Here is a 23,827-nt window from a genome sequence, read left to right on the forward strand (position 1 = left end):
AGCTGGTATGGGGAGAGATTAAAACTGTCACTTTCAGAATAGCTGATGTAGGAGTGAAAGACTTGGAAGACAAAAAGGCTGCTTTTCTCTCACCACTGGAGAAAGGGGCTAGGGAGAGGAGTCTATAGACCAAGAGGTTCATCCACAAGATTATAGAGGGAACTATCCCCCAACTGAGATCCAGCTGCACTGCCTGACTTGGAAGGGTCTTTCCTGCCCTAGAACGGAGAGTAAAAGAAGAGTGGGAGCGGGGGTGGGGGGGGTGGGGGGGGATTTATAGCCTCTGTAGTCATTAGTCAGGGCCTATGTTCAGAAGCAACACCAAGGAAACAGGGCAGCTAAAGACAGTTTTCTTAACCTTAACTTTCAATCCCTAGGGGATCCCAGCTCATTCCCACATCTTTCTCCTCCTTCGTCAATGGGATTGAGCGTCCTTTCAATTAACCTTTTAGTTACCACATCCGGGCACATACTTTTCTACGTCCTCTAAAGCAGTCATCCCCACACTGCCCATCACTGCCCCCTTCCGCCCCCAAGGCTGGCTCTGCACTCGGAAGGGGAGGCACTGGCCTCACAAGCTGTGGGCGTTGGGGCTGATCACTAGCCCTGGGATCTCTGCTGTAAAAAATTGAGCGGTAGGGACCGGGCATGCGCAGCATCTTTGGGCGCATTGTGATGGGAACTGCTTCTCCAAATCTTACAAAGACTCCCGAGTAACCACTAACCGCACCCCCGACCCCCTTCTTTAAGACACAAGTACAAACGCAGAGACAATGCAGCTTTTCCATCTTCCTTTCTTTTTTAAAGGGCCAGTTTGCAGCTTGATTGGCTGGTCCACAGGGGGACTAGTGTATTTCTATTGATCCCATCTCCCATGTTGACAAACGCCAACGCCAAGGCTTTGCAGTCCGGGGCTGCAGTTTGCAGTAGAGCTAAGCGGTGTGCGGCTTTAATTCCACGTCAGATCAACTTTGATCGATATCCCCCTACCGGCCCAATTGGAAGAGCCCAATTCACAGGCGCTGAGCCTTTTCGCTCTTTCCTTCTTTTTTCCCCTCTTTACACCCACCATCTTCTGGGGGAGAAAAGTCTTGGATTTTCTTTATAATTTTTTTTCTGTCTCTCTCTTTTGTTTGGTTTTTGTTTTTCGGTGTTTTGCCTTTTTTTTTGTTTTGGGTTGTGTTTTAGGTTATTCTCTCCTCTCTCTTTCTCTCTCTCTCTCTCTCTCTCTCTCTCTCTCTCTCTCTCTCTCTCTCCTCAGTGATAGGGAGAAAGATCTCTTTGGCTAACCGAGCTTGCAGCCAGTGAACCCGCCTTCCACATTGGTGTGAAGACAGAAGTGAGGTGGGGGGCAGGGAGGGGATGTGAGAGAGTCTAAGAGCGAGAGGGATCAGAGAGAGAGAAAGAGAGAGAGAGAGGAGGAGGAGGCGGCGGAGGAGGAGGACTGGTGTAGGGTGGAAAGGAAGAGTGAGCGCGAGCAAGTTGAAGGGAGGGGGTGTAAGAGCCAGCGAATTCTTTTTCTTTTTCTGTTATTATTTTGACGACTCCCGAGTTGCGCCCATGCTCTTGTCAGCTTCGTTTTAGGCGTAGCATGGCCAGGCAGAAGAAAATGGGGCAAAGCATGCTCCAGGCGGTCTTCTTTTTAGTCCTGGGGCTTTTGGGTCATTCTCACGGAGGATTCCCCAACACCATCAGCATAGGTAAGCGCTAGCGAGCCAGCCTGTCCGGCTGGGTTCTCCTGCACCGGAGACCACTGCCCTGGCGTGGCTACTGCGGCCGCGGGTCCCAGTCCTGCAACGCCTGGGGAGGGGGACTGGGGACAGGGACCGCGACCGGGCAGGAATCCCGGAGATTTGAGCCCCAGAGAGCTGGCGGGTCTGGGGAGCATCAGGCACCAGAGAGGGGTCTCCTGGGGCTGGGGAGGGGAGTGGACTGCTGGGTTTTCCAAGATGTGGGGAACAGGGGAAGTATGCTGGATGCTGCAAAGGGGCAAAGAGTCGCGGTTTTTAGGCTCGCTGCTCTGGACTTTGCCATGGCGTGCGTGCTGCCGCTGGAAGTTGTCCCAGGGTGATGCCGCCTGTCGGGCCGCGCCAGGGCACGTTACCCAGCTCGGGGCGCCCTGTCCGGCATCTCGGTTCACCCCAGACAGGCTAGTGCTGGGAGAGGTGGAAGCCCATTCCGGATCCCCCACACCCGGGCAGCAATCTCAGGAGTCGGGGTAGGTGGAGGATGCGGTAGGAGGCAGGGGTGAAACAAGGAACTGAGTGAGGAAGCAGCGAAGTAAGGCAGACCAGGAATTCATGAATTGCCGCTGTGTCTGTCTGGAGCCCAGTTTCCGGACGCTGGGAGGGAGTTTTCTCATCTTCTGTCTGTATTTACAAGTCAAAAAGTTAAAATTGTTGTCATTACCGAGCCAAACCCTTATATTGTAATGGTGGACATGGGTGGCAATGGGGAACAGGATGGGGGCACCAGGGAGAAAGAAATTGTTTTTCTTCTCAACCTTTCCCTTTATGCCAGATAAACATTAACAAGCTTGTGGAGATGTGTGTTGGGGAGGAGGGGGCAATGGAGAGGAAGCTACTGCCTGAGAAACAGCCAAGTCCCACTCTTGGTTCCATGTCCTACCCCAAAGGAGCCCCCTCTTCCCTCTTTCCCCTTTTCCCCTTCTCTCCAGCCTCTCCTACTTTTCTTCAGTCTAGAGGAAAACCAGGTTTCTCTTGGCCAAAATTTGAGTTCACAAGAGTCTTGAAAGACACACTGGTTGAAAATCAATTATCATCGCACCCCCATACCATTGAGAGGGATCTCCTATCTGCAGTGCTCTCTAATTTCTAACCTGTCCTGGGCGAGGGGGAGGACACAAGCCAAATCTCGGTTCCCTTTGCTTATAGGTGGACTTTTCATGAGAAATACGGTGCAGGAGCACAGCGCTTTCCGCTTTGCCGTGCAGTTATACAACACCAACCAGAACACCACCGAGAAGCCCTTCCATTTGAATTACCACGTAGATCACTTGGATTCCTCCAATAGTTTTTCTGTGACTAATGCTTGTAAGTAGATCTGCTTTTCCTCCCTTTGGGACCTTTGGGACCTCACTTGCATTTTGCTTGTGGGACTTGGGGTCTGCATATGTGCTGGGGAAGGGTGATTGCCTCAATAGACATTTTAGGGGCTCTAGTCAATCAAGGTTTCATGCGGCATAAACCAACTCCAGAGGATCTTGCTGAGGGAGGGACTTAAAACAGTGCACAAAACTCTCTCCTGAATCATGTTTGATGCAAAAGTTTCATTTTCTTCGTGCTAAACCAGCAATTCCTCCCCCACATCTTTTTTTTTTTTTTTGGCAGAAAAAAAGGAAAGAAAAAATAGCATGGTTGTTCAGGGAAATTTCTTCAGATGGGATTAAAAAAAGAAGCCTCTTGATTGAGTCAATTCAGGATTTACATTACTTGACTGTTAAAGCTAGCGCCTGGCTGTAGAAATTAGCTGAATTTGACAATTGCCTAATAAATAGGAGCCAAATATGGGAAATTCTGCAAACAAGTGACCTTGAAGGACAGGTCAGGCTTAGTTCCCTGGCCTTTTTCTATCCTAGAATATCACCTTTCTTACCTAGAGAGTTCTGATAGGAACTGATAAGACTACAAACTGATTACAAGTGATGAACACCTGGAAAACTGAGGGGAAAGGAGAGGACAGAGCTCAGGTGACTATTTGGAAATCTGCTTCTTTTTTTTCTCCCCTAGTGTTGTTCACCCCGACACCTCATTGTTAAGGACAACACATTTCTTAACTTAAAGCAAAAGGTGGAGAGGGAGTCTTGCAGCAGGCAAATAATATAATAAAGGAGGAATTTCATGAGCCCCAAAGCTATTTCTGAAATGCCTGTTTGTGCCATGGTAAATGTTCCTCTAGAAAGGGGACATTTTGAGGAGTAAAACCAAGGGAACCCAAATGACAGCCTGTTGGACACAGGTTTTTCTTGAATGGAATGGTTTATGAAAAAGACTGATAATTCTTTATCTAAGCTTATTGCACTAAAAGTTTTTACAACAATGAGGCTGATAATGACATAAATATGTTTTTGCTTTTGTGGCTTGTGCAGTTTGGAATTTTTTATTTTCTGGCTTTCATTCAAGGGAGAAGTTATATTTATGTTCTGTTGTGTGAAAATTTATATATGACTGAGTTCAAATTCTTCTGCCTCAAAGGATATGTGATTTCCAAAAACTGTTGAGTCTCCAAGAGCACAGGTTCCTTGGACTTTTAAGACTCAGGCCAAGAGGATGGGGGTGAAGCACATTGCAAGAAATGTGACAGTATTCACTTTAAGAAAATTTTAACTGAAGGTACAGGTCCTTATATGAACATTTTCTGTGATACTCTGTATTTGACATTCTTTGGCTTTCCGACATTGACAAAAATAGGAACTTATTAATTCCAGCTAAGTGTGAAAGTTACAAAATGTCTGTCTATATTTTGCATCTTATTTCCGTAATCCCAGCCTGTCTCTACAGCACTTACAACACACAACTGACTCTTAATCCTGCAGCACTGTGATCTTGTCAAGAGGCTGAAGCTCAAATGCAGCTGCCTAAGTATCAATTAGAACAGATTTAAAACCAAATACTTGAAATCACCAGGATTTTTTATTATTAATAACGAATAACATTTGAACTCACTTTAGTGTCTTCCCACTGATGAGGACTGGAATAAGAATGCCAATTGACTTCTCAGAAATTATTGATTTCCAAGGTTTTTAATTCTCTGTTGTTGTTGTTTTTTAATGCTCAAATCAGATTGACACCAGCCAGCGCAGGAACCCCACTCAAAGAGCAACCAGGAAGTGATCCTTGCCTTGTGAAAAGCTCAGGTTTAAGAACAGGCAATAAGTCAGCTTTGATGTTCAATTGCCTTAATGCCTTACTTCTCAGGGCAAGGAAAATAAATTGGTCAAACTTTCCCCTGCTCCCCCTCCCGCCCCCACACACACACCCTAAATCCACAGAACTTCTGCTAACAAGCTTACAAGGCTGGGTTATGGTTTGGGGCTTGAAAGTGTGAGATAAGAGGTATGGATCACTGGGCAACAAGACAAAACAAAAAGGTGACCTTGCCCTCAGTTATGCCAGATACACACATATGCATACACTGACACACACAGGAGAAATATCCAAAAACCAGTGATGTGTATGTACCCAGCTGCCTGTTGCACTCTCTGGCTTTACAGCTCAGAAGACAGGGGAGGAAAGCTTTCATCTTCTCTGGTCCCTGAAACAGTCCTCTCTGAATGTCACAATCATTGAATGGGGGCCAGATCTCAAAGCTGTCTCCTGGCAGCTGCTGCCTAGAAGCTTAGTATAAGAAAGATGACTAGTCCAACCACAATCTGATAGTCTCTGAATGCAGAAAACAATCATTTCACAAGGCCAGGAAAGCCCTGGAAGTATATTTCATATATTCCCCTGGTCTTGATTGTTCTTTTTCTAATGGAAGTGAAGATCACATATATCAGGTGTCAGAATACAATACTAGTTCAGTACTGGAGTTTGGCAGGTGATCCCAGGTTCCATTCGTCCAATTGATCTCAATATTTCACAGAGAAACGACCCCTAGATCCTCTGGTCTGCCCCTCCCTGGAGACCTAGGGAGGATTTGAGAAAATCCCAGTTAAGTACAAATCTGGTCACCCACCTCTCCTATCTGATTCAATGTGGAATGGGATGGTAAAAATTAAAGAAACTTTTCCCTGTTCTCATTCAGAATTCTTAGTTGCAGTTTCCCCTAGCACTAAAATTGATTTTCCCATGATTTTTCCTGCGCCCTCAATCTTGAGACAGGCATACATTTTTTAGGGCATAGTAACAAATACCCAAAAAATAAACAAAGGTTAATGCCTTCTGCATGCCACTGCTCTCTGCACTCCCTCTGCAATGTAATCTGAAGGTCTCATTGCAAGGAATCCCAGGCATCAGTTATTTAAAGACACTTCTTCACCAGCAACCATTTTATTTTATTTTATTTTTTATTTTATTTTATTTTTGCACAACCCTTGAGAGGTTTGCTTAAGACAGACTCCAATTTCATTCTGTGTCTTAAGAAGACAATAAAAGCCTCTCTAGCTTTGAAAGGTGGTTCATTTGGGATCTCAGCTCAGAGGTGAATTGCAGTTTATCAAAGAGACTCATCTGATTTGGAGCCCATGTTTCCATTTCATAGGGATTAACTGAGTTTGCTACCATACTTTTCAGTTTGGCCAGATAACCCCAGAAAGAGGGATGGTGTGGATATTATGATTTCAAGATACATACATTCATACACATACAGAGACACTCAAACACACAAAATTAGTATATATGAAAAGAGATGTACACACTTTTTAAGTTACATGTTCGTTCAAAAAAAAAGGAGACATATGTAATACACTTTGTAATACTTTAAGCAATAAAACAAAATTAAAAAAACAAAAAAACAAAAAACACCAAACAGATTTGATCATCCTAGCGCTTTGCAAGATGTGAAAATACCAAGGGACTTCAGGGTCCTTTGGAGTGGCTTGATTCCTCAGGAAATGCCTTCAATTCCCTTGAAGTCCCCTCCTGTGTCTTGCTGCTGTGCACTTGTAGTGCACTCCACACTACATCACCCCAGTCTCTGCAGTGTCAGCTCATTAGCACACAGATCTCATATTCCCTCTCCGCACTGTCATTGCAAAAATTGCTGTTGTACACCTTTACAGCCAACAAATGTGCTCGTGGATTACGCACTGTTTGCAAGAAGCAAGGAAAAGGCAAATGTAACCTTAAAGGTTATTCACCAGGGAATTGTGCTCTAAATGCATTGGCTTAAATAAAAATCTGTTGATGGAGGTACAAGTGAAGGTGGGACTGAGAGTGAGACTTGGGAGTGTAGACTCTAATGGAGCCCCAGGCAAAATCCCTTTTGCTGGCTAACTCTAACTCATCAGCTGCATTATTTTATTTTATTTTTTGTCTAAGCCATTTGAAATATACCTGCTAACTGAGAGCTTCTTTCATAACTGAGTGCATTTTGCTACCAAGTGTACTTAGCCAAGACAGGTTTCTGTCTCCTGCCCACAGAGTCACAATCTAATTATCTAATTATTCTAATTGCTAAGATCCATTTAACTGTTTAAGTCCATTTGGGAAGGAAATGTCTCCCCTTATCCTATCTCTGCTCTTTGGTGCATTTTGTTTTGGTTTCCTGTTTGTCCTTTTAATGTAATCTTTGGAACCACGGTGAAGACACACAGTACCACGGCTCTTGCCCTCAAACAGATCTTCACATACTAACCAAAGTCAACTGCTCCAGCTCCATCTCCCATACCCAATCCCCCATCTTTGTGCCCTTGCTGCTCTCCATCTCTCCTCTGTCTGCTGGCCAGGCTTCAATAAGCTCACTGGCTTAGCTCACTTCTCAGCCCCTCTGGCCAGCTGGCATAGCCCACTGAAGCACCAAGAGGTCGCCTCAGTGGTGCCAGTCAAAATTATAATTCACCTTCTCACAAGGTTTATTATGGATTTTAAAAATCTAATTTTTATGTGTAGAGGAGGGAGGAAGGTGATGCTGTTCATTTGGGCCATAAAAATAGATGGCAATCAGCAGGTTGTAAAGGTGAGTTTCCAGCAAAGTGTATTACCTCCCCCTAAGGCAGCTTCCTGTTGATCTTTTAAGTGGGATGGGGGAGCCTGGAAGGGTTTGAGGGGAAGGAACAAAGAACACTATTTTGTTCTCTATCTATGCATACTGCAAAATGAGCCATGTTTTGTTTTGTTTGTTTGTTTGTTTCATCTCAGCAATTTTAACCTTTTTCCTTAAAATAAAACTAATTTTCCACATCTCCCACTTCTGAATTCATCAGAGGCAGTTTCCTTAATGCTGCATTTCCCTCCCTACCCCCAATATTAAATGAGAATAAAGGGGGCTGGTTGAAAATTTTATCATAAGTTTTTGCCTCCTGATATATTTTTAAATTTCATTATTATGGATAGTCAGAGGTGATAGGCTGGTTTCATTTTAACAGATTAAAATATAAATGAAGCTGCTGAGGCGTCATTATTAGTCTTCTTTGTGAATAAGAGATTTGTCATTTTTATACAATTGGTTAAAGGATGAAAAGGAAGCATGAATTTTAAGAGGGTCAGAATTTTATAAGATAGAATTCATAACTTTCAGAGAGGGGAATAACCTGTTTATTCAATGATTTAACTTTAAACTTCTTAGATTGAGACTGCAGATATATGTGAAGGAACTTTCAAAAACTCTGAAGGTCAGGAAAATTATATGTATACTTTACCTGGTTCATTTAAAAAATCAAGCTTCAACTTTCTTCCTTTGGCTTTGATATTTTGGGTCTAATTTGATGAAATGTCCACAAGAGGGTGCAATTAAAATCCTAGGTGGGGGTGATGGATATTCTTCAGCAGAAGTGGGAGTTCCACAGACACAGAAGGAACTCCTTCTCTCTTCTAGAAATGGCTGGACTCCAGGCTGAGAGCTACAAATAGCCTCAGCCAATGTGTGGGGTGAGCCTTGAATTAGGGCAGCAGTCCCCAAAAGGGGTCAATATTTGGCAAAAGGTTAACATGAACAGAAATTGTCCCCCTCACACTTTTACCTCTTGTCTTGACATTATTTTCCCCTCCTGCTCTGTCTGCCCAGCTTATGCTCTTTTGCTGGTCTCTGACTGGCCCCTGATTCTGGCACCCCATCCACAATAAACTTACCTAGGGATTGTTTTCTACCATGGACTTTTCTAGACCTAATGCTCCTTCTTCATCAGAATATCTCTGTTCCTGGTCCATCCTCCTCAGGGCCTGCATTCTACTTTGAGGATGATAGCTTTTTTATATAATATAGAAATCTAGCTTAAATTGTGTGATAAGAGGGTTAATGTATCTAACAGGGAAGTATTTGCTCTGGAAACCCTAATGCCTCAATTTTAAGGAAAGATACTCAAATAGGGGTGTTCTGGACATGATACACAGAGTGGATGTTCATTCTACCCAAATCAAAGATCAAGTGGCTCTGGTTGTGGAAGACTTCTACAGACCAAAGTAAAAAGCAACTGTATTGAGAGGTTTGGTGTAAGTACACCTTGGGGCACCTTCACCATGTTGAATTTAAAAGTCTTTGGGGGTAATTTGGAAAGCAGTCAAAGTTCATGGGGATTCATTCTCTAAAGGAGGTAAGTTTGTATATATTTTTGTATGTCAATAAAGTTATTTTAAAGAGTGTAAATATTTATGTCTATTACAAAAAAAACAATAACATGTTTTTGGAGAGTCTGAAGGTGCCTATGTTGGTATTGGCAGGAAATGCCCTGGCATGGAAAGGAGGTCAGAGAAGGGGAGATGTGGTAGGGAAGCTGGATCTCCAACTGAGTTTTCTTTCCCTGTGATGGCATGTAGAATGCAGTGATTACAAGGCAGCATCCCCTTATAGATGCTTAAAGGTAGCTCTGGAGGGACTTGGAAGCCTAGCCAAGTAGTGTCATCTTTTGACTCCATCAATCCCTCCCTTGCCTTGTCTCAGTGTACATTTGGCTTCTCTCCCCATGGAAATAACCAGAACACTCTCTGCTGGATTTCCATTCAAACATTGGTCAGAGAAATAACTTCTCAGTTCCTAACTACCACTGGTATCTTTAGCTATTATCCTCAACAGGACAATCGTCTGCCCTTATTTGGAGGAGGCGCAGGAGCAAGAATAAGGATGGGTAGAGGAAACACAGCTGGTAATGACCCCTTAAACTTATGGGGCACAAGTCAGTCTACAGCAGCACTTCTCACCTTTCATGTGCACAGCAATCACTTGGGGATCCTATTAAAATGAAAATTCTGATTCAATAGATCTGGGATGGGGTCCAAGAACTTGTATTCCCACCAAGTTTCCAGGTAATACCAGTGCTGTTGGTCCTCACACCACACTTCGAGTAAGTAGAGTCCAGAGCAGAGAGCATGTGATTACTAAAGAAAATGGCTCTCCCAGACAAGCTCTTACCCACATTTGTACCTTCTTCCCTTACACAGAAGATTCTGTAAGAGACACATTTGACTTATTCTGACTCAAGAATATCTCTAATCTAGTCCCAACAATGCTGTGTTCATTTCAGCCACGTCTGTAGGTGGCATGATTAGATATCTGATGAGACCATCTATTTAGAATTGCTTTTTGTAGGAATTTGAAGTGAAGAGTGGAAGACAGGCTAAGAGGAGAGGTAGCTCATGAGCCAGGATGACAGTATCTTGGCTTCTTGACACACCCTAAAGTGTACCTTTTAGAAACAACCTGCCCAAGAAAGCTAAGGTTGGCAAGTAGTTTCAACTGCCTTTTCACTTTGCCTCTCTGGGTCAAGGCACGACAGAAGGGGACAAGTAGCATCTGCTCCTCAGCTGTCTGACTTTCCTTAAACAGGGTTAGAAACAAGAAATACAACACAACCTGAATTCTGTCTGCCTCCCCATGAGCCCCCAAAATTGACTCAATTTTCAAGGCTGATGTCAGGTACTCATTGTGAGGAAGGGGGGAGGAAAGGGAAGCAATATCACTTTTCGAACATATCTAAGCTGAAGACTGCTACAGGGAAGCCATTAAGAGCTTACCCACCGTCATTTGAGGACTATCAAATGACAATGTATTACCCAAAATTTTGTTCCCTATCAGTTTGCCATTAGTCTAAAATTCCACAAATTATTTTATTTGTGTTACTGCACTGAAGGCCTGTGCTAAAATGAAAGCATGCTATCTGGAAGGGAATGAGTTAAATCCTTATTAGCCATTAATATTTCCAGAAAAATTCTTACATCAGATTACCACCTATTACTTTTCAGGATCCTCAGAGGAGGCTTTCCAAGACAGGTGAGTGTCCTAGAATAAAACATCTCCCCAAGGAAGTGGGGCACCAAATGGATGATATGCATCCAGAGGGCATTGGAAGACTCTTGAAAATGAGGAAGAGTCCCTCAAATACACACCTATTTTGCAACATTTGACTTTCATGGATAAATTCTGGTAGTTTATTGACTAAGATTTTAGTTGCCTTTGACTCTTCAAGTCACACCCTTCAGATGTTAGTGGGTCTGTTGCCTCTAATGTGCATGGTTATTAGCTACAATAAAATCTAGCCTCTGGATTCCCCACAATTACTGTGGAATATTTTCAGAAGTAAAATCAATTTGTGATGGAGGTGGTGAGGATTTTTTTAACTTTTAAAAAATATTGCAATAAAAAATAGTCTTCTTTCAGTTATCCATGATTGGCTGTTCTACCTTGTCAGTTACTCATTGCAACCAGGGCTCTCATCCTTTCAGCTGCCCAAAAGGGGATCAGGCTCCCAGCAATAGATGAGACAGAAATGGATCAGGGCCCAGCCCACAGAGGAGTAAATTGAGTAGATGTGGGTATGGGTCTCTGTATGGTTGAAAACCTTAGTCAATTTAAGGTAGAAAGAATGTTGACAGCTAGTCAGCCATAACCTGTAACAGATTCTCAAATATTCTTATATTTCATTGCTATTTCCAAAGCTAATTTTTGTTAGTTTAAAACAGTGTTTCTTGAATTGGACCACTTACATCAGAATCACTAAAGATGCTTATCAAACAATGAATTCCTAAGTCACACTCCATATGTATTATATCAGAAAAAAATGAGGATAGGCCTTTTTAACAAGCTCTGTGGGTAATTCTAATGCACACTCAATTTGGAAATCACTGGTTTAATAAACCTTGGTACTGCAAATAGAGATATATTGATTCAGAATGATTATTTGTTGAGGATCCACTAAGCTTCAGACATTGTACCAGGAACTTACACATATGTTACTTCTGTAAATAAGTGAGATGCTGTTGGCCTATGCAAGCATTAGTGAGTTTGGCTCTCAGGTTGGAAATTCGAGACTTGAAAGAAATAAGAGACCAGTCTCAAGTCATAGTCTCTGAAGTAAAGTAAAAATGCTCTTTGAGAAGGTAATTAAAAACAAGGAAATTATTTTTATTTTGACAATAATTCTTCCCTTCTTTGCATGTTAGCTAATGATTGGTCCTTAGCCATGCTATAAACTAGATGTCATGGCAAATGCCAACCCATTTGTTAAAAATATATGTATTACAATCAGTTTATAAAGCATTCAGTAATTCAATCAGTTTCTATAGCATTCATTGTGCCATACTTGCTATCAACAAATTTAAAAATCAGGAGTGAAATAATAGTAATCCCGTTCATTGAGCCCATAAAATGTGGAAGACACTGCACTGAGCACTTTTTACTTATTTCATGGAATCATCACAACATTTTATAAAAAAGAATCAGAGGTAGCTCAAAATTATTATAAGCAACTAGCTCAAGGTCACACAGCTGGCTAATTAGTGAAGCCAAGATTTTACTTGAGATCTTCCTGCCTATAGAGCTTGGACTCAGTTTCAACTAGGGTTGAAATAGCAAATGATTATAGGAGTCAGGTAAATCACATAAATGTGGAAATTGGTCCAGGTATAGAGTGGTAGGGCCTGTGGCAATCTGGAGAGTCCATGTCCAAACCCAAACACATTCAACCTCATTTTTTAAAACCACTGTGGTACCATGACACATCTACAGCAGGACTTGTGTTGTGGCAGGTGGTAGGTGCAAATTTCTGATCTCTAACCTACACTATCCACCTCCTTCTAGCAGCTAAGTTACTGGCTGAGGGAAGCTCAATTAACTGGTGGTTATAATTACTAGGAACCATAGAGTAGACAGAAAAGCTGTTCTTACTCAAAACCCTATTTTGACTTTCTCCTCTTAGTGTATCATCAAGGTACCTCAATATGGCAGAACCTTCTCTCCTTTGTGCACATACTTATAGAACTACATATATACACTGTATATCCAGTGGCCTTTCATGGGTCAGTGGAAGCTCTATTCTAACTAATCTTCCCCTAGGCAATGCTGAGGCCTGCAGCAAGGTCAGAAAGCTGGCACAGGATTATTAGCTGGCACAGGGTTATTAGCGAGTGCTCAGCAGGTCAGAAACAGGAATTCAAGGGAATGATACAGGGGAATAGGAGCTTCCTATAGACCCCCAGGAAAGAGGCTCACTTTAGACTGGGATGCAAAATAGAGTTATCTGAAGTTGTAAATTGACCTAAGCCAATTTGGTCATTCAAAATCATTAGGTTATGTTTTGTTGGATATCAGTAGCTTGCCATGGTTAGAATGAGGGCTATAGATCTTTCCCCCATAACCTCACCACCAGGTATTAAAGTAAGTCTCAAACAAAATTCTGTTTCTCATTAAAATAATGGCAAAGAGGCATGAAAATAATTGGACAGCCTGTTCTGTGGACTCAGTCAAGTCCAGCTCCTATCCTTTTAGGTGCTCCAACAGCACCTTGCATGAAGGTACACTTGAGGTAGACAAAACAATATTCTAGTGTCAGGATGCAGCTAACTAAGAATCCTTATTCATGGATGCCCACAGAGTAATTTATAAATTAAGCCTAAGGTACAATTTCTAAGGGATAACACTATAGATCTTGTTAGATCCTTATATCTTCTTTCTGCTAGTTTGGGAATTCCTCTACAATATTTCTAGCCAATCCACATATGTTGAACACTACTAATTTCACCAATGAAAACATTGGATGTTAATTAACAAAACCCCTGGTGTTCAATAAAGATAAAGATACCTGAAGTGCTGGTAGAACCACTTCTTGACTAGATTTTCTAATTGCTAGATAACCATTCCTGCACTATGTATTTCCCAACAAGGGTAAATGACCACCTCAAGGTTATATATTCAGACTAAATAACCCACATATATGACACAGTTTATGTTGGGGTCTTATAAAGTAAATAAGAAAAATATAAAATTTGAGATACCATGTTTCTTATGGCCTTAGGAATCAGTAAAAGTGGGATTAAGGGTCTATGGAATAAGTACACTTGAAGTAGACACAACAATATTCTGAGCAGGAATAAGGAGATCTGGGATCCAGTCTCAACTCTGCCACCACTGCCTATATGACCTTGGACAAGTTACTCTGTTCTCTAGTTCTAGTTTTTATGGGAAGGTTCTCCTAGATAATCTCTGAGGAGACTGCCATTTTGGACATATTATCACTAATTTGTCAATTCCTACTATCTCCTCTTCTAGTAACAGTTTCACTTCATTTCTTACTAGGGAAGACTCATCCAAAACAAAGCCTCTCAAATTCTTTTTTCTACATCTAAAAATTTCTCTTCATATCCATCTATTTTCTTTATAAGATTATAAAATACTGAATTCTTGAAACCATTGGAAAATAATTCTAGCCAGTTGTAGCTTCTCCTTGTCCACATCTCAACTCTTCCACTTACTAGGTGTGAGAACTTAGGGCAAGTTATTTAACTTCATTGTGACTCAAATTTCCTAATTATAAAGAGGGGATAACAATAGTCCTTACCTCATAGGGTTATTGAGAGTTTTAATGAGACAATTCACAAATTCACATAAAATACTTAGAATGGTGCCTGGCACATATTGAATATTATTATTATCAACATAATCATTAGCCTAAAATCCTTAGAACTTTTTGTCCTAAAAACAGAAACCTAGTTTCAGTTGAAAAGTAAAATCTCTTGTCACTTTAGGGGCTAGACTTCCTTATTGAACAGCTGCCCTCTGAGCCTTTCTACAATGTCAAGCTCCTTCCCAAGCCCAAGATTATTTTTTTCTGCCAAGAAAGCCATCAGAGCACTTCTTCAAATCACCCAGCAACCACCCTGACCTCCTACATCTCTCATTCATACATCCAAATTTGCTCACCCAGTTTGCTTCTTGTGAGTGAAAGCTACTCAGATACTCTATTGTCAAAGAACTGAGAGATGCATTTTTCTGCATAATCTAAGGATACAAATTCAAGGGAAGACCTAGAGTCTTCTTTACCAAATAACTATCTTCATCTCTAATTCCATCTACTTTTAATCACAATATGAGTCATTGTTTCTGCTCTCCTGTGACAATCCAATATCTAAACAGTACACAGTAGTCTTCCTGATTTCCAAAAAGCCCAGGAGGCACCCACGTCCATTTAGAAAAAAAGCAGTTAGGCCATCCACCCAGCCACCTTGACTCTGCAGCCAAGGCCCTAGAGCAGTGATGGCGAACCTATGACACGCGTGTCAGACGTGACACGTGAACTCATTTTTTTGGTTGATTTTTCTTTGTTAAATGGCATTTAAATATATAAAATAAATATCAAAAATATAAATCTTTGTTTTACTATGGTTGCAAATATCAAAAAATTTCTATATGTGACACGGCACCAGAGTTAAATTAGGGTTTTTCAAAATGCTGACACGCCGAGCTCAAAAGGTTCGCCATCACCGCCCTAGAGTTTCTCTTAGAAATGGGACTGCCACTGAGGGCCACAAGGAAAAGCAGCAAGGAACTACTCAAAGCCTCCCTGGGGGATTCCCCTTAATTTCCTTGGGTACTACAGGGCCATTAGTGAGTGAGATTTATCCATGGGCCTCATAGTCAAGACCCCAAGGAACTGAGAAAAGAGACACTCCATACTACCAATTCTTCTCTAAAGCAGGCACTGCCCTGGCATTTACACATTGCATATATCTTTCCCTGGTCCTACCTACTTCCTGGTGACACTTAGTATGTGATAATTATTGTAGTGTCTTTCCATCCAGATGATAATTCAACAGAGACCCACTTCTGGTGCATCTTTGAGTCTAGCCAACCCTTTGAATAAATATCACAGCCTCTATCCAGAGTTTAGTTCAGCCTTGGCCACTGTGGCTCAGTTGGTTGAAGCATCATCCCATGCACCAAAAGGTGGTGGACTCAATTCCTGGTCAGTGCACATAGTTGGGTTGTGAGTTCAGTATCTGGTGGGGGTGCATGCAGGAGGCAGCTGATCAATATTTTTCTCTTTCCCTTCCTCACTCTCTAAAAATCAATATTAAAAAAACACACAAGTTTTTGCCCTTGCCAGTGTGGCTCAGTGGAAGAGATCGGCCCATGCACCAAAGGGTCTCAGATTTGATTCCCAGTCAAGGGCACATACCTGGGTTGCAGATTCTATCCCCAACCCACTCAGACCTGTGCGAGAGGCAACAAATGAATGTCTCTCTCACATCGATGTTTCTCTTTCTGTCTCTCTCCCTCTGTCCCTCCCTCCCTCCCTTCCACTCTCTCTAAAAAAAGCAATGGAAAAAAAAATATGCTCGGGTGAGAATTGACAAAACAAAAAGAAAGCTAAAGTTGTTTTTTGTGTTGTTGGTTTTTAAAAGAGTTCAGTCCACTTTGTGCAAGAGTTACCAAGGGTGCCCTTTGACTTTCTGGTACCAACTCTCACTATTCCAAGTTCCTCTTTCTACTGCCTATAGAATAGAACACAAGGAGAAGAAAACAGTGAGGAAAGTTGAACTTTCCTTGCATAAAGAAACCTAGAGCTTCCCAGCCCTATATACATGTACTCATGACCCTTGGGTTTTGCACCTAACTCTCTGAAGCCAGGATTGCTGTTTGACCCTTGCCTAAGAGAAGCCTCTTTCTCCTACTTAGTCTGGAAGCAACCAGAGGGCAAAGAATGGCTTCAAATTGGACTGCCTGCATTTGAATATTGGTTCTTTATCTTACTGTTTATATGACCTTGGGCAAATTACTTAACTTCTTTAACCTTCAGTTTTCTCATCTGTGAAATGAAGGTGAACAGAATAGTAAATATCCTATAACTTTCTTGTTGAGATTAAATGAGATTATCCATGTAAAATATTTACTCTGATGCCTAGTGTATAGTAAATGTTCAATAAATGGTAGATATTATTAATAGAGTACTGGGGTTATTGGTAAGTGGAGGAAAGGAATAGAGCTAGTCAAAATCAAACCACAAAATGATTATTTCCATCTATGACTATCCCTAAAGCCCTCCAAACTAATTTGTACTGTCTGTGAATCTAGCTGGAACAAGTTTAGATGGGGCCACCACTGAATATACTCATACTGCTGCTTCAGGCATGAGGGATTTGCTTTGGGGCAAAGAAAAGGAGAAAGAATTGACTCGATGCCCCCCAATGCCAGGGTATACACAGTACTAGGTTTAATCATGACATTATTAAGTGGAATTGTCTAGAAGGACATGATCCCTTCTGGCCTTTTATCTGAAATAGATACATTTGGAATAAAGCAGCATGGATAGTAATATAAGAATCTTGGCACTTTCCTTGGCTTGAAGGAAAGAACAACCTTTCTTCAAATGCAAAGTCTATTTTAATGTGGTTGAAAGTGGGAGAGTGGAAAAGCGTATCCTGGAATCTTCACTTAGACGTGGGAAAATGTGGTGCCAGTTGAGCTCTCCCAGCCGTGATTTTTCTGAGTTATTTTAATTAAGGTTGATGTGTGGATAGAAGTTTAGAGCATATCAGTTTGAGTGGATGAATTTTCTTCTTTTGATGTTGTTGCCTAAGTCAGACCATAAATAGCAAAGGAAAGAGATATGGAAAAGGTTAAAAAAGAAATTTTGCTAATGTGATTTTCCAGCATTTCAGTCTCCATTTCTCTCCAGAGCAAAGGTTAACCAGCTGATTCCACAAGCACAGACTCACTAGAAAGGATCCTGCTGAGAACTACCAGGCAATGTAGTCTTTTTTCTACCCTCTCTTTTTTTGTATGCTGGAGCTGATTTACCGGCATGCTATCTTTTAAAAAAATATATTTTTATTGATTTCAGAGAGGAAAGGAGAGGGAGAGAGAGATAAAACATCAATGATGAAAGAGAATCATTGATCGGCTGCCTCGTGCATGCCCCCTACTGGAGATCACGCCCACAAACCAGGCATGTGCCCTTGACTGGAATCAAACCTGGGACCCTCAGTCCACAGGCCAATGCTCTATTCACTGAGCAAACCAGCTAGGAAACGGCATGGTATCTTCAGCAGACCCAAACCTAGGTGATGAACAAAAGAAAATTTTCCCTTCATATTCCAGAGTGCCCTTACTCCACCTGCATTACTTCTTCTCCTTTCCTATCCAAGGCCACTGCTATGTTGTCTCATGAGATCATTGTTTTTTTTTTCCTCTTGGGTGAGGAAACAGGAACAGAGACTAAATGACTTGCTCAAGGTCTCACAGCTATTGAATGGATGAGCTGAGATTATAACATAGGTCTTCCAAGTTTTGGCACTTATGTAGGATATTTTCCCACATGACAGCCCTGTCCTTTTTTTTAGTAGGTGGCTGAGAGGAAAAATAAATACACAGCAAGTGAATTAGCAATGCAGTAAAGCATGAGTTTCAGGAGCCATGGTTAATGGTACCTTCCAATTAGTGCCCCCAGTGTTAACCTGTCATTTGATCACCCTCTGATTTATAGTCAGGAGTGAGCAAAACAAAATTTTGAAATCCTAGTATAGATCTCACTATTGGAGAAAGATCAAGTAGTTCTAGTCCAACTACCTCATTTTGCGGATGAGGAAAGTGAGGCCAAGAAAGAAGAGATTTGCCAAAGGTGATGAGGCTCCCTAGTGGCTGAAGCAAGATGAGAATCTAAAGGGCCAGGCTCCCACAAGCAGTGTATTTTCCGCCATGTTTTACAATCATACCAGCACCCTGTTGTACTGAAGCAGCACCACACATTTTATTGAATTACCATTGCTGATACCTTCTTTTCCTGAATTATTTCATGTATAAAAGTTATAGTCATATTACCCCAAATAGATTTTTAAATATATGACATTTTTAATAATTTAGAAGTTAAAATGTAAAATTATCCATACTACTTGCAAAAAAAAGAAAACCTTCAAAATATAGATAATAAAAATCATCCAAGTGAAGTAGAAAATCACCCAAAATTGGGTTTTACCATTTGCACAGATTTGTATCCTTCCCTTTTAACTTTATATTATACAGGGAACAGTTTTCCAGACCCCTTAAATGTTCTTTGAAATTTTTATTTTTTAATGTCTATAAATTATTATATCACATAGTGTCATTTTATGATATACATAGGCCATAATTTTTATAATCATTACCCAATTTTGTGCATTTTAAATGGATTTCCAAGTCACTGAGGTTTACAGTGATGCTTTGACCTCCTGGAATGATCATTATTCCCACAGCAGATAGGGCAACCAAAGTGAGAACTTGACCTTCCATCCTCTTTAAGGTACATGTTATATAACTCAATACAGGCAATATAGCAATGGTGGTTATGCTCAAAGCCAGACTCTCTGGGCTTAGATGCTGGATCCATCACTTTCTTGTAGCATAAGCACAGGGGAGGAACTTAACCCCTCCAAACCTCAGTTATTCTGTCTGACAAGTCAGGTAAATAGTAGTGCCCACATCATAGGGTTGTGGTAAAAATTAAATGATAAAATATGTGGAAAGTGCTTGGTATATTAGATGCCATTATTAATATAACATCTAACGAAGGAATAAAGCACAAAACTTGGAGTCAGAATACCTGGGTTCTTATTCCATCTCTGAAATCATCTAGCCCTATGATGTTTGAGTTATTTTACTTGTCTAGGTCTCCATTTCTGCATCTATAAAATGGGAATAATAATGCCTGATCTGTGTACCTTACAGAGATTTTATGAAGATCAAATGAGAGAATGAATGTGAAGGTGCTCTGAAAACTATGAAGGAAAGTATGATTCTGAAGTATTTAAAATTAGATATAATATTATTTTCATAAGCAGGACTGGAGATACAGAAGGTGTAAGAGACTATAGGCTGAATGTACTGAGCTTAGAAAAAAAATGTTTCTAAGATTAAAACCATGGTATTGGAAATATAAACTGTTATAGACAGAGGAGACCTTAGAGATCAGATCATCCAGCCCAACATGTATTTTTTTAAACTATATTTGTATTGATTTCGGAGAGGAAGAGAGAGGGAAAGAGAGATAGAAACATTAATGATGAAAATTATTGATGAGCTGCCTCCTGCACGTCCCCCACTAAGAATTGAGTCTGCAACCCTGGCATGTGCCCTGACCGGGAATTAAATTGGGGACCTTTCAACAACATCTCAATGTTATAAGAACAGAGATTCAGAGAGGAGACAGCTTGAGGTCACAGGTCCAATCACAGAAATGGCACTAAAACTCAGGTATCCAGATGTCTTGAGCAGAGTCCTAAGGCAATCACTGCAGCTCTTTATTTATTGACCTTTGTCTAAAAAGGGGATAAGAAAGAAATCCAGTTATTCATGGAATCCATGTAGGTAGGAACTGATTAGTTGGGATTCTTTGCAAGGACATTCCACATATTGCATCTCTACTATATTTTTAAATGCTAACTTCATTCCAGGTAAGGGAGAGTAATGGTTCAGGAAGATGAGGGGTGGAGAGTCTCAAGTGGGGTGAGTGCCCTCAGACTTGGCTAGATTCTCAAGAGACTTCTGTTGTCCCCACAATGACCACTGCAGCAGATGTCCTTTTTTATTGTTAATATCTTTGCTGTCGGTCCTCAGTTGTGTGTTTTGGGAAAACTTAGTACAGCGGACGAAATTGGCAGTTGCTTGAAAATACAATTGCCAATTGTTTGAATGAAGTAAATTGATTACAGCCAGAGGACTATTCATTTTATCCTGGCATGCATACAGCCTACATCAGGCAGGAGCTACATCGCTGATGGCAGCTCAGATATTGCTGCATCCTCTGAATTATATCCCTCCAGGTACTCAGTAAATATATGTGTTAGATACTTTCATCTTTATGCTATTTTAGCTGAGATGAGAGAACATAAACATTTCCATCTGACAAACTTTTCAAGTTCAACACCAAAGAAGGTTATTTAAAAGAAACAAGAAAGGAGTTTTTCAATAGCAGGCTCCAAAGGTGACTAAAAATGCCATCCAACAAGGCAGCCCATTAAGAAATGTAGTGTGAAATGTGTTAATACGATAAACCCAAATGAGGTCTCACTATTCTTAGCTCAGAAATTTTGGCTGCCTTCCCCAGCTACCACTGTGGCCCGGACAGGGTCCATCAAGGTTCACCCCTACCCCAGTCCTGATGTGCTCCCCTTCCTATCTTCAGCTGAAGGAAACACTATTGCCAGAGGTAGCTCACCCTCTCCTTGTCCTCTGAAAAGCTCCTGCAGGGAGGGCCTCCCTGCCTTGGCCATCAAACACAGAGGGGAGGGAGGAGAAAGCAGTTAGAAAGCTCTTGATCATGCTGCAGAGATCACTGGCTGCTGCGCCTAAAATGTTCACTAGGTGAGGCCAGCCAAAATCAGGCTTTTGTGTCTGAAGTGGCTATAGTCTGAAATCAGCAAGATAGATAGGACGGTGAAATGACCTTGTTCACCAAACCCTATTATGCTAGAACAGGGGCCTTCCCCTGGAAGTTGGAAGGAACAAATGTCAGGCAAGTCAAAGGCAGGTCTACTTTACACAGTGGGAAGTAAACAGATGGAACCCCTTAGCCCAGAGCTGGTGCCAGACGAAAATACAAATACTGTCAGAGAAGGTTCAATACATTTATGCTGCTTGGGGACATTTTTAATCTCTGAACTCAAAATCAGTGAGGACAACCAGATCCTCTGACAGCCAGTGAATGAGTCCTGAAAATATGACCTCAGAATTGTAATTTTGTGTTCCAATTAAACTAGAAAAAAAGTGGTGATATTTAGAGTTGCTAAAAATCTCTGATTTGTTCAGAGTTAATTCTTCCATGCATATAATGGAGGCAATATGTTATGGAAGAAAAAACCTTGCCCTCACCGTGCCACTACTAACCAGCTATGTAACTACCCCTCTCTATGCCTCACCTCTTCCCATTTATAAAATAAGGGTATTCGATTATGTGACCCCCAAATGTCCTTTCTAGTTTCAAATGTTTAAGTCAGATTATATCACAAGGTTCTCTTGGAGAGTTTCTTGGGGGGCCTCTGAACCTTTCCTTGACCTCCCTTGCTCAGGAGAGAAAGGTTCTCAGTATGCTCAGAAGATGCCCCAGACTTCACCAAGGTATCTCAGTCAATACAGGCTTCTGCAGCAGAGACCTGAGCTCTGAAGTGTATACTTTATGGTCTATTCCCCCACTCCCTAAACTCTAAACTGCTTTGTAAGGAGGCAAACTGCTTCTATACCAGGATTTTGTTTTGTTCAGTGCAATAGGCATGTTTGGGCTCCAAATATTAGAGGCAGTGTTGTGTGGGCTTTAGAACTAGAACTTACCTGGGTTAGCTGACCTGCAACTTCTAGATATGTGACCTTCAGCAAGTAACCTAAACACTCAGTGCTTCAGTTTCCTCATCTATTGAATAACAGTCACAATTCTGCCTCCCTTCTAGAGTGATTATCAATATTAAATGAGAGAATTCATATCAAATGCTCTGCACAATGATGGGCACATTGTAAACCATACCAAGAGTGGGTGTACTTCCCCACTGTCTACTTTTAGCTCAACATCGTTTTAGCTAAACTTTTAAAATCAAAGCCAGTAAATCAATAAATCAGGTTAATAATCAAGAGCATAACTTGTAAGCAGTGGCAAATTGTTCAGCTTCTCAGCACCCTCATATTTTGGTTCCTATAATGGCATATTGATAATTTAACAGGATCATTCTGGAAACTGCACAGGCTAATGAGAGGGCTATTCCTGGTGGCAGTTGGGTTATCTGGCAAATCACACTACTTAGATGGATGCTACTTTTACCTCCCTGTAGAGCCAGTCCCCACCAGACAGAGAGGGAGGATCCAAAACGTGACTCTTTGATATGACTTATCCACTCATTGTGCTGAATAGTATGTAACCTTTTTAGTTTAGAGTGTAAAGTTAAACTATGAGGTGAGGAAAAGGCCACTAAAGTGTCCACTGTCTCCTCCTTTCTTGGGTTCTCACTGAAGCTGAGATGGTATAGCATCAAAGTTGATGAGATTGCAAGAAAGGTTAATAAAGGATAATTATTCCTCAAGCCTTATGTTTTGCTATGTGGGTATGTTTGGAGATTGAGGGGAGGTGGGAAAATAGCTTTTCTTTATGTAACTCCAGTTGACCATTTTCAAGAGGGTCATTTTTGACCTGGAAACCCCATGGCTCATCTTATACAGGTTACTTAAAGATAGTTTCTTTTCTTAGGTTTTTGTGAGTGAAAAGCCCTCAATCTTTGGGGGAAATACCCCAATAACTAACTGGGATACATGTATGAATATAAATGTATCTTAAGAGTTTATTGAGTCAAGCAAGTAAGGAAGTAAAGAGATACAGACCATGCCTAAAAGTATGTACCAGGTCCACTGTGAGGGAGGGTGTGAGAGATGGTGACCTGCACTGACTGATGGCACTTTACTGGGAGTATGCATAGGTAAAGGCTGGTGGAAAATCCACATCAGAGTAAAGTAAGCAAGAAAAATATTATTACTATACTCACTTGACAGTTAACAAAACTGAGGCTCAGAGACCTTAAGTGCTGTTCCCAGTAAGTGGCAGGAGTAGGACCTAACTCTGTTTCCTAATCTTGTGCTCTTTCCAATAACCATACTGTCTCCATTTAACTAGCATTGTAAAGGCGTGCATGACTTCATATAAGCTAATTTTCCAGATAATTGAAGCACACATTTTTCAGCAGTGCAAGTGCTATTTTTATTTTAACCATTTTTGAAGAAAAACTTTCTACAATGCATCCCACACCTCCACGCCTTATTATGCAAAGGATACAGATTACTGTGCTTTTAATCTTCTATTTTCATAGTCTTCTATCTCTTCTCTCATTGTGAGGCTGACAATGTTCAATACTTCTTAGGTTACCAAAGATGACATATTAGAAATGGGGTGCTCTTAGAAGCAGGCATACTGAAATGTGTCAGTTGATAGTGA

At 41.2% G+C, this 23,827-nt stretch overlaps 1 protein-coding gene across 3 annotated transcripts in view; it reads left to right on the forward strand.

Moving 5' to 3' along the window:
- The first annotated feature begins 916 nt into the window (after window positions 1–916).
- The window catches only part of GRIA3 (glutamate ionotropic receptor AMPA type subunit 3), a 341,900-nt gene continuing 318,989 nt past the window's right edge, over window positions 917–23,827 (forward strand). For all 3 annotated transcript variants that reach the window (XR_013997329.1, XM_081115181.1, XM_081115180.1), the window contains exons 1-2: window positions 917–1,700; window positions 2,895–3,053. Coding sequence is in view for 2 of the 3 variants with exons in the window: in XM_081115181.1 (XP_080971307.1) it covers window positions 1,592–1,700; window positions 2,895–3,053 (268 nt within the window). In the remaining variant the exon portion in view is untranslated. The remainder of the gene's footprint in view (window positions 1,701–2,894; window positions 3,054–23,827) is intronic.

Source organism: Myotis nattereri, assembly GCF_964212035.1.
Source record: "Myotis nattereri genome assembly, chromosome: X".
Taxonomy (NCBI): Eukaryota; Metazoa; Chordata; class Mammalia; order Chiroptera; family Vespertilionidae; genus Myotis; species Myotis nattereri.